The sequence below is a fragment of the Pseudophryne corroboree genome, chromosome 11 (assembly GCF_028390025.1).
Source record: "Pseudophryne corroboree isolate aPseCor3 chromosome 11, aPseCor3.hap2, whole genome shotgun sequence".
NCBI classification, from domain to species: Eukaryota; Metazoa; Chordata; class Amphibia; order Anura; family Myobatrachidae; genus Pseudophryne; species Pseudophryne corroboree.
Genome location: NC_086454.1, coordinates 353,896,095 through 353,907,209, shown reverse-complemented (window position 1 = coordinate 353,907,209; position 11,115 = coordinate 353,896,095). Strand labels below are relative to the sequence as shown.

General features: G+C 52.8%; 1 protein-coding gene across 1 annotated transcript in view; it reads right to left on the bottom strand.

Annotated features, from left to right (window-relative positions):
* Positions 1-8,768, bottom strand: part of PDCD5 (programmed cell death 5) — a 24,343-nt gene extending 15,575 nt beyond the window's left edge. The window contains exon 1 of the mRNA XM_063946002.1: positions 8,626-8,768. Within this exon, the coding sequence (XP_063802072.1) occupies positions 8,626-8,694 (69 nt within the window). The 5' untranslated portion in view covers positions 8,695-8,768. The remainder of the gene's footprint in view (positions 1-8,625) is intronic.
* Positions 8,769-11,115: the final 2,347 nt, after the last annotated feature.

The window sequence follows — 11,115 nt, the reverse complement described above, 5'->3', positions numbered from 1 at the left end:
GTATATAGGCTACAGGATGTCACAGTGTGTGTGTACATAGGGGCACAGGGTGTCAGTGTGTGTACATAGGGGCACAGGGTGTCACAGTGTGTGTGTGTGTGTGTACATAGGGGTACAGGGTGTGTGTGTGTGTATAGAGGCACAGTGTGTATATAGGGGTACAGGGTGGCACAGTGTGTGTATATATAGGGGTTCAGGGTGGCACCGTGTGTATATAGGGGTACAGGGTGGCACAGTGTGTGTGTATATAGTGGAAGAGTGTGTGTATAGGGTGTATATAATGGGGTACAGGATAATACAGTGTGTATATAGGGGCACAGGGTGTCGCAGTGCGTGTGTGTATATAGGGGCACAGGGTGTCGCAGTGCGTGTGTGTATATAGGGGCACAGGGTGTCGCAGTGCGTGTGTGTATATAGGGGCACAGGGTGTCGCAGTGCGTGTGTGTATATAGGGGCACAGGGTGTCGCAGTGCGTGTGTGTATATAGGGGCACAGGGTGTCGCAGTGCGTGTGTGTATATAGGGCACAGGGTGTCGCAGTGCGTGTGTATATAGGGCACAGGGTGTCGCAGTGCGTGTGTATATAGGGCACAGGGTGTCGCAGTGCGTGTGTATATAGGGCACAGGATGTCGCAGTGTGTGTGTACATAGGGGCACAGGGTGTCAGTATGTGTACATAGGGGTACAGGGTGTCACAGTGTGTTTGTACATAGGGGTACAGGGTGTGTGTGTGTGTGTGTGTGTGTGTGTGTGTGTGTGTGTGTGTGTGTGTGTGTGTGTGTGTGTGTGTGTAGAGGCACAGGGTGGCACAGTGTGTATATAGGCGTACAGGGTGGCACTGTGTGTATATATAGGGGTTCAGGGTGGCACAGTGTATATATATAGGGGTACAGTGTGTGTGTGTGTGTGTGTGTGTGTGTGTGTGTGTGTGTGTGTGTAGGGGTACAATGTGTGTGTGTGTGTGTGTGTGGGGGGGGGGGGTACAATGTGTGTGTGTGTGTGTGTGTGTGTGTGTGTGTGTGTGGGGGGGGGTACAATGTGTGTGTGTGTGTGTGTGTGTGTGTGTGTGTGTGTGTGTGTGTGTGGGGGTACAATGTGTGTGTGTGTGTGTGTGTGTGTGTGTGTACAATGTGTGTGTGTGTGTACAATGTGTGTGTGTACAATGTGTGTGTGTGTGTGTGTGTGTATGTATATATATATAATAAGAATTTACTTACCGATAATTCTATTTCTCGGAGTCCGTAGTGGATGCTGGGGTTCCTGAAAGGACCATGGGGAATAGCGGCTCCGCAGGAGACAGGGCACAAAAAGTAAAGCTTTAGGATCAGGTGGTGTGCACTGGCTCCTCCCCCTATGACCCTCCTCCAAGCCTCAGTTAGGTACTGTGCCCGGACGAGCGTACACAATAAGGAAGGATTTATGAATCCCGGGTAAGACTCATACCAGCCACACCAATCACACTGTACAACCTGTGATCTGAACCCAGTTAACAGTATGATAACAGCGGAGCCACTGAAAGGATGGCTCACAACAATAATAACCCGATTTTTGTAACTATGTACAAGTAATGCAGATAATCCGCACTTGGGATGGGCGCCCAGCATCCACTACGGACTCCGAGAAATAGAATTATCGGTAAGTAAATTCTTATTTTCTCTATCGTCCTAGTGGATGCTGGGGTTCCTGAAAGGACCATGGGGATTATACCAAAGCTCCCAAACGGGCGGGAGAGTGCGGATGACTCTGCAGCACCGAATGAGAGAACTCCAGGTCCTCCTTAGCCAGGGTATCAAATTTGTAGGATTTTACAAACGTGTTTGCCCCTGACTAAATAGCCGCTCGGCAAAGTTGTAAAGCCGAGACCCCTCGGGCAGCCGCCCAAGATGAGCCCACCTTCCTTGTGGAATGGGCATTTAAATATTTTGGCTGTGGCAGGCCTGCCACAGAATGTGCAAGCTGAATTGTATTACACATCCAACTAGCAAAAGTCTGCTTAAAAGCAAGAGCACCCAGTTTGTTGGGTGCATACAGGATAACAGCAAGTCAGTTTTCCTGACTCCAGCCGTCCTGGAACCTATATTTTCAGGGCCCTGACCACATCTAGCAACTTGGAGTCCTCCAAGTCCCTAGTAGGCGCAAGACACCACAATAAGCTGGTTCAGGTGAAACACTGACACCACCTTAGGGAGAGAACTGGGGACGAGTCCGCAGCTCTGCCCTGTCCGAATGGACAAACAGATATGGGCTTTTTTGAGAAAAAAACCACCAATTTGACACTCGCCTGGTCCAGGCCAGGTCCAAGAGCATGTTCACTTTTCATGTGAGATGCTTCAAATCCACAGATTTGACTGGTTTTAAACCAATGTGTTTTGAGGAATCCCAGAACTACGTTGAGATCCCACAGTGCCACTGGAGACACAAAAGGGGGTTGTATATGCAATACTCCCTTGACAAACTTCTGGACTTCAGGAACTGAAGCCAATTCTTTCTGGAAGAAAAATCGACAGGGCCGAAATTTGAACCTTAATGGACCCCAATTTGAGGCCCATAGACACTCCTGTTTGCAAGAAATGCAGGAATCGACCGAGTTGAAATTTCTTCGTGGGGCCTTCCTGGCCTCACACCACGCAACATATTTTCGCCACATGTGGTGATAATGTTGTGCGGTCACCTCCTTTCTGGCTTTGACCAGGGTAGGAATGACCTCTTCCTGAATGCCTTTTCCCTTAGGATCCGGCGTTCCACCGCCATGCCGTCAAACGCAGCTGCGGTAAGTCTTGGAACAGACATGGTACTTGCTGAAACAAGTCCCTTCTTAGCGGCAGAGGCCATAAGTCCTCTGTGAGCATCTCTTGAAGTTCCGGGTACCAAGTCCTTCTTGGCCAATCCGGAGCCATGAGTATAGTTCTTACTCCTCTATGTCTTATAATTCTCAGTACCTTAGGTATGAAAAGCAGAGGATGGAACACATACACCGACTGGTACACCCACGGTGTTACCAGAGCGTCCACAGCTATTGCCTGAGGGTCCCTTGACCTGGCGCAATACCTGTCTAGTTTTTTGTTGAGGCGGGACGCCATCATGTCCACCTTTGGTAATTCCCAACGGTTTACAATTATGTGGAAAACTTCCCCATGAAGTTCCCACTCTGCCGGGTGGAGGTCGTGCCTACTGAGGAAGTCTGCTTCCCAGTTTCCATTCCCGGAATGAAACACTGCTGACAGTGCTATCACATGATTTTCCGCCCAGCGAAAAGTCCTTGCAGTTTTTGCCACTGCCCTCCTGCTTCTTGTGCCGCCCTGTCTATTTACGTGGGCGACTGCCGTGATGTTTTATCCCACTGGATCAATACCGGCTGACCTTGAAGCAGAGGTCTTGCTAAGCTTAGAGCATTATAAATTTACCCTTAGCTATATTTATGTGGAGAAAAATCTCCAGACTTGATCACACTCCCTGGAAATTTTTTCCTTGTGTGACTGCTCCCCAGCCTCTCGGGCTGGCCTCCGTGGTCACCAACATCCAAAACTGAATGCCGAATCTGCGGCCCTCTAGAAGATGAGCACTCTGTAACCACCACAGGAGAGACACCCTTGTCCTTGGATATAGGGTTATCCGCTGATGCATCTGAAGATGCGATCCGGACCATTTGTCCAGCAGATCCCACTGAAAAGTTCTTGCATGAAATCTGCCGACTGGAATTGCTTCGAAGGAAGTCACCATTTTTTTACCATGGCCCTTGTGCAATGATGCACTGATTTTAGGAGGTTCCTGACTAGCTCGGATAACTCCCTGGCTTTCTCTTCCGGGAGAAACACCTTTTTCTGGACTGTGTCCAGAATCATCCCTAAGCACAGGAGACTTGTTGTCGGGATCAGCTGCGATTTTGGAATATTTAGAATCCACCCCTGCTGTTGTAACAGTATCCGAGATAGTGCTACTCCGACCTCCAACTGTTCCCTGGACTTTGCCCTTATCAGGAGATCGTCCAAGTAAGGGATAATTAAGACGCCTTTTCTTCGAAGAACAACCATCATTTCGGCCATTACCTTGGTAAAGACCCGGGGTGCCGTAGACAATCCAAACGGCAGCGTCTGAAACTGATAGTGACAGTTCTGTACCACGAACCTGAGGTACCCTTAGTGATAAGGGCAAATTTGGGACATGGAGGTAAGCATCCCTGATGTCTCGGGACACCAGATAGTCCCCTTCTTCCCGGTTCGTTATCACTGCTCTGAGTGACTCCATCTTGATTTGAACCTTTGTAAGTGTTCAAATTTTTTTAGATTTAGAATAGGTCTCACCTAGCCTTCTGGCTTCAGTACCACAATATAGTGTGGAATAATACCCCTTTTCTTGTTGTAGGAGGGGTAATTTAATTATCACCTGCTGGGAATACAGCTCGTGAATTTTTTCCCATACTGCCTCCTTGTCGGAGGGAGACCTTGGTAAAGCAGACTTCAGGAGCCTGCGAAGGGGAAACGTCTCGACATTCCAATCTGTACCCCTGGGATACTACTTGTAGGATCCAGGGGTCCTGTACGGTCTCAGCGTCATGCTGAGAGCTTGTCAGAAGCGGTGGAACGCTTCTGTTCCTGGGAATGGGCTGCCTGCTGCAGTCTTCTTCCCTTTCCTCTATCCCTGGGCAGATATGACTCTTATAGGGACGAAAGGACTGAAGCTGAAAAGACGGTGTCTTTTTCTGCAGAGATGTGACTTAGGGTAAAAACGGTGGATTTTCCAGCAGTTGCCGTGGCCACCAGGTCCGATGGACCGACCCCAAATAACTCCTCTTCCTTTATACGGCAATACACCTTTGTGCCGTTTGGAATCTGCATCACCTGACCACTGTCGTGTCCATAAACATCTTCTGGCAGATATGGACATCGCACTTACTCTTGATGCCAGAGTGCAAATATCCCTCTGTGCATCTCGCATATATAGAAATGCATCCTTTAAATGCTCTATAGTCAATAAAATACTGTCCCTGTCAAGGGTATCAATATTTTTAGTCAGGGAATCCGACCAAGCCACCCCAGCTCTGCACATCCAGGCTGAGGCGATCGCTGGTCGCAGTATAACACCAGTATGTGTTTATATACTTTTTATGATATTTTTCCAGCCTCCTGTCAGCTGGCTCCTTGAGGACGGCCCTATCTATAGACGGTACCGCCACTTGTTCTGATAAGCGTGTGAGCGCCTTATCCACCCTAAGGGGTGTTTCCCAACGCGCCCTAACTTCTGGCGGGAAAGGGTATACCGCCCATATTTTCTATCGGGGGGAACCCACGCATCATCACACACTTCATTTAATTTATCTGATTCAGGAAAAACTACGGTAGTTTTTTCACATCCCACATAATACCCTCTTTTGTGGTACTTGTAGTATCAGAAATATGTAACACCTCCTTCATTGCCCTTAACGTGTGGCCCTAATAAGGAATACGTTTGTTTATTCACCGTCGACACTGGATTCAGTGTCCCTGTCTGTGTCTGTGTCGACCGACTAAAGTAAACGGGCGTTTTAAAACCCCTGACGGTGTTTTTGAGACGTCTGGACCGGTACTAATTGTTTGTCGGCCGTCTCATGTCGTCAACCGACCTTGGCGCGTGTTGACATTATCACGTAATTCCCTAAATAAGCCATCCATTCCGGTGTCGACTCCCTAGAGAGTGACATCACCATTACAGGCAATTGCTCCGCCTCCTCACCAACATCGTCCTCATACATGTCGACACACACGTACCGACACACAGCACACACACAGGGAATGCTCTGATAGAGGACAGGACCCACTAGCCCTTTGAAGAGACAGAGGGAGAGTTTGCCAGCACACACACCAAAAACGCTATAATTATATAGGGACAACCTTATATAAGTGTTTTCCCTTATAGCATCTTTTTTATATATTTCTAACGCCAAATTAGTGCCCCCCCTCTCTGTTTTAACCCTGTTTCTGTAGTGCAGTGCAGGGGAGAGCCTGGGAACCTTCCCTCCAGCCTTTCTGTGAGGGAAAATGGCGCTGTGTGCTGAGGAGATAGGCCCCGCCCCTTTTTCGGCGGCCTCGTCTCCCGCTCTTAACGGATTCTGGCAGGGGTTAAATATCTCCATATAGCCCCCGGAGGCTATATGTGAGGTATTTTTAGCCAAAAAAGGTTTTCATTTGCCTCCCAGGGCGCCCCCCTCCCAGCGCCCTGCACCCTCAGTGACTGCCGTGTGAAGTGTGCTGAGAGGAAAATGGCGCACAGCTGCAGTGCTGTGCGCTACCTTAAGAAGACTGAGGAGTCTTCTGCCGCCGATTCTGGACCTCTTCTCGTTTCAGCATCTGCAAGGGGGCCGGCGGCGAGGCTCCGGTGACCATCCAGGCTGTACCTGTGATCGTCCCTCTGGAGCTAATGTCCAGTAGCCAAGAAGCCAATCCATCCTGCACGCAGGTGAGTTCACTTCTTCTCCCCTAAGTCCCTCGTTGCAGTGATCCTGTTGCCAGCAGGACTCACTGTAAAATAAAAAACCTAAGCTAAACTTTTCTAAGCAGCTCTTTAGGAGAGCCACCTAGATTGCACCCTTCTCGGCCGGGCACAAAAATCTAACTGAGGCTTGGAGGAGGGTCATAGGGGGAGGAGCCAGTGCACACCACCTGATCCTAAAGCTTTACTTTTTGTGCCCTGTCTCCTGCGGAGCCGCTATTCCCCATGGTCCTTTCAGGAACCCCAGCATCCACTAGGACGATAGAGAAATATATATATATATATATATATATATATATAGATAGATAGATAGATAGATAGATAGATATATATATATATATATAGATAGATAGATAGATATATAGATAGATAGATAGATAGATAGAGGAGTACATGGTGGCACAGTGTGTGTATACAGGGGTACAGGGTGTGTGTATATAGGGGTACAGGGTGTGTGTATATAGGGGCACAGTGTGTGTATATAGTGGCACAGTGTGTGTATACAGTGTGTATATAGGGGTACAGGGTGGCATAGTGTGTGTGTGTATATAGAGATATAGGGTGTATATAATGGGGTACAGGATAATACAGTGTGTATATAGGGGCACAGGGTGTCGCAGTGCGTGTGCGTATATAGGGGCACAGGGTGTCGCAGTGGGTGTGCGTATATAGGGGCACAGGGTGTCGCAGTGCGTGTGCGTATATAGGGGCACAGGGTGTCGCAGTGCGTGCGTATATAGGGGCACAGGGTGTCGCAGTGCGTGTGCGTATATAGGGGCACAGGGTGTCGCAGTGCGTGTGCGTATATAGGGGCACAGGGTGTCGCAGTGCGTGTGCGTATATAGGGGCACAGGGTGTCGCAGTGCGTGTGTATATAAGGGCACAGGGTGTCGCAGTGCGTGTGTATATAGGGGCACAGGGTGTCGCAGTGCGTGTGTACATAGGGGCACAGGGTGTCAGTGTGTGTACATAGGGGCACAGGGTGTCAGTGTGTGTACATAGGGGCACAGGGTGTCAGTGTGTGTACATAGGGGCACAGGGTGTCAGTGTGTGTACATAGGGGCACAGGGTGTCAGTGTGTGTACATAGGGGCACAGGGTGTCAGTGTGTGTACATAGGGGCACAGGGTGTCAGTGTGTACATAGGGGCACAGGGTGTCAGTGTGTGTACATAGGGGCACAGGGTGTCAGTGTGTGTACATAGGGGCACAGGGTGTCAGTGTGTGTACATAGGGGCACAGGGTGTCACAGTGTGTGTGTACATAGGGGTACAGGGTGTGTGTGTGTGTGTACATAGGGGTACAGGGTGTGTGTGTGTGTGTGTGTGTGTGTGTGTGTGTGTGTGTGTGTGTGTGTGTATATAGAGGCACAGGGTGGCACAGTGTGTATATAGGGGTACAGGGTGGCACAGTGTGTGTATATATAGGGGTTCAGGGTGGCACAGTGTGTATATAGGGGTACAGGGTGGCACAGTGTGTGTGTATATAGTGGAACAGTGTGTGTATAGGGTGTATATAATGGGGTACAGGATAATACAGTGTGTATATGGGGGCACAGGGTGTCGCAGTGCGTGTGTGTATATAGGGGCACAGGGTGTCACAGTGCGTGTGTGTGTGTATATAGGGGCACAGGGTGTCGCAGTGCGTGTGTGTATATAGGGGCACAGGGCGTCGCAGTGCGTGTGTATATAGGGGCACAGGGTGTCGCAGTGCGTGTGTATATAAGGGCACAGGGTGTCGCAGTGCGTGTGTATATAAGGGCACAGGGTGTCGCAGTGCGTGTGTATATAAGGGCACAGGGTGTCGCAGTGCGTGTGTATATAGGGCACAGGGTGTCGCAGTGTGTGTATATAGGGCACAGGATGTCGCAGTGTGTGTATATAGGGCACAGGGTGTCAGTGTGTGTATACAGGGGTACAAGGTGTGTGTATATAGGGGTACAGGGTGTGTAAATAGGGGCACAGTGTGTGTATATAGTGGCACAGTGTGTGTATACAGGGTGTATATAATGGGGTACAGGATGGCACAGTGTGTGTATATAGGGGTACTGGATGGATGGATGGATGGATGTGAATATATATATATAGGGGTACAGGGTGTATATATTGGGATACATGTGACATCCCCCCGTACAATGGCCGCTTAGGGCCGGATGCAGCTCACCCCCTGCCTGCCGCCCTGCAGTTCCGCCAGCCGCTGCTGCCTTATAGCTTCCAGCTCCGGGTCCGCCATGTCCACCCGAATCACCCTCACCACACAGCGCCCACCAGCCGCCGTCTGCGTTTACGTCATCACGTCACGCCACTCGCGCTAGCGCCACGCAGCCATCACTAACAGATTGCTGATCCAGTTCCCATAGAAACGAGGATGCCGCCTGCAGGCCAGTGTGCGTGCTGTGTGCTGCTGTGACCGCTGCCCACCATGTCCCATAGAGAGCAGCTCTGAGCAGCATAGAGCACGCCCCCTGCAGTGCCCGGGCTGCAATTACCGGTCTCTACCATATAGGAGGGCGCCCCCTGCAGTGCTCGGGCTGCAATTACCGGTCTCTACCCTATAGGAGGGCGCCCCCTGCAGTGCCCGGGCTGCAATTACCGGTCTCCCCCCTGTAGGAGGGCGCCCCCTGCAGTGCCCGGGCTGCAATTACCGGTCTCCCTCCTATAGGAGGGCGCCCCCTGCAGTGGCCGGGCTGCTATTACTGGTCTCCACCCTATAGGAGGGCGCCCCCTGCAGTACCCGGGCTGCTATTACCGGTCTCTACCCTATAGGAGGGCGCCCCCTGCAGTACCTGGGCTGCTATTACTGGTCTCCACCCTATAGGAGGGCGCCCCCTGCAGTACCCGGGCTGCTATTACCGGTCTCTACCCTATAGGAGGGCGCCCCCTGCAGTGCCCGGGCTGCTATTACCGGTCTCTACCCTATAGGAGGGCGCCCCCTGCAGTGCCCGGGCTGCTATTACCGGTCTCTACCCTATAGGAGGGCGCCCCCTGCAGTGCCCAGGCTGCTATTACCGGTCTCCACCCTATAGGAGGGCGCCCCCTGCAGTACCCGGGCTGCTATTACTGGTCTCCACCCTATAGGAGGGCGCCCCCTGCAGTACCCGGGCTGCTATTACCGGTCTCTACCCTATAGGAGGGCGCCCCCTGCAGTACCCGGGCTGCTATTACTGGTCTCCACCCTATAGGAGGGCGCCCCCTGCAGTACCCGGGCTGCTATTACCGGTCTCTACCCTATAGGAGGGCGCCCCCTGCAGTGCCCGGGCTGCTATTACCGGTCTCTACCCTATAGGAGGGCGCCCCCTGCAGTGCCCGGGCTGCTATTACCGGTCTCTACCCTATAGGAGGGCGCCCCCTGCAGTGCCCGGGCTGCTATTACCGGTCTCCACCCTATAGGAGGGCGCCCCCTGCAGTACCCGGGCTGCTATTACTGGTCTCCACCCTATAGGAGGGCGCCCCCTGCAGTACCCGGGCTGCTAGTACCGGTCTCTACCCTATAGGAGGGCGCCCCCTGCAGTACCCGGGCTGCTATTACCGGTCTCTACCCTATAGGAAGGGCGCCCCCTGCGGTGCCCGGGCTGCTATTACTGGTCTCCACCCTATAGGAGGGCGCCCCCTGCGGTGCCCAGGCTGCTATTACCGGTCTCTACCATATAGGAGGGCGCCCCCTGCAGTACCCGGGCTGCTATTACCGGTCTCTACCCTATAGGAGGGCGCCCCCTGCAGTACCCGGGCTGCTATTACCGGTCTCCACCCTATAGGAGGGCGCCCCCTGCAGTGGCCGGGCTGCTATTACTGGTCTCCACCCTATAGGAGCGCGCCCCCTGCGGTGCCCGGGCTGCTATTACCGGTCCCCACCCTGTAGGAGGGCGCCCCCTGCAGTGCCCGGGCTGCTATTACTGGTCTCCACCCTATAGGAGGGCGCCCCCTGCAGTGCCCGGGCTGCTATTACCGGTCCCCACCCTGTAGGAGGGCGCCCCCTGCAGTGCCCGGGCTGCTATTACTGGTCTCCACCCTATAGGAGGGCGCCCCCTGCAGTACCCGGGCTGCTATTACCGGTCTCCACCCTATAGGAGGGCGCCCCCTGCAGTGCCCGGGCTGCTATTACCGGTCTCCACCCTACAGGAGGGCGCCCCCTGCAGTGCCCGGGCTGCTATTACCGGTCTCTACCATATAGGAGGGCGCCCCCTGCAGTACCCGGGCTGCTATTACCGGTCTCCACCCTATAGGAGGGCGCCCCCTGCAGTACCCGGGCTGCTATTACCGGTCTCTACCCTATAGGAGGGTGCCCTCTGCAGTGCCCGGGCTGCAATTACCGGTCCCCACCCTATAGGAGGGCACCCCCTGCAGTGCCCGGGCTGCTATTACCGGTCTCTACCATATAGGAGGGCGCCCCCTGCAGTACCCGGGCTGCTATTACCGGTCTCTATCCTATAGGAGGGCGCCCCCTGCAGTGCCCGGGCTGCTATTACCGGTCTCTACCATATAGGAGGGCGCCCCCTGCAGTACCCGGGCTGCTATTACCGGTCTCTACCCTATAGGAGGGCACCCCCTGCAGTGCCCGGGCTGCTATTACCGGTCTCTACCATATAGGAGGGCGCCCCCTGCAGTACCCGGGCTGCTATTACCGGTCTCTATCCTATAGGAGGGCGCCCCCTGC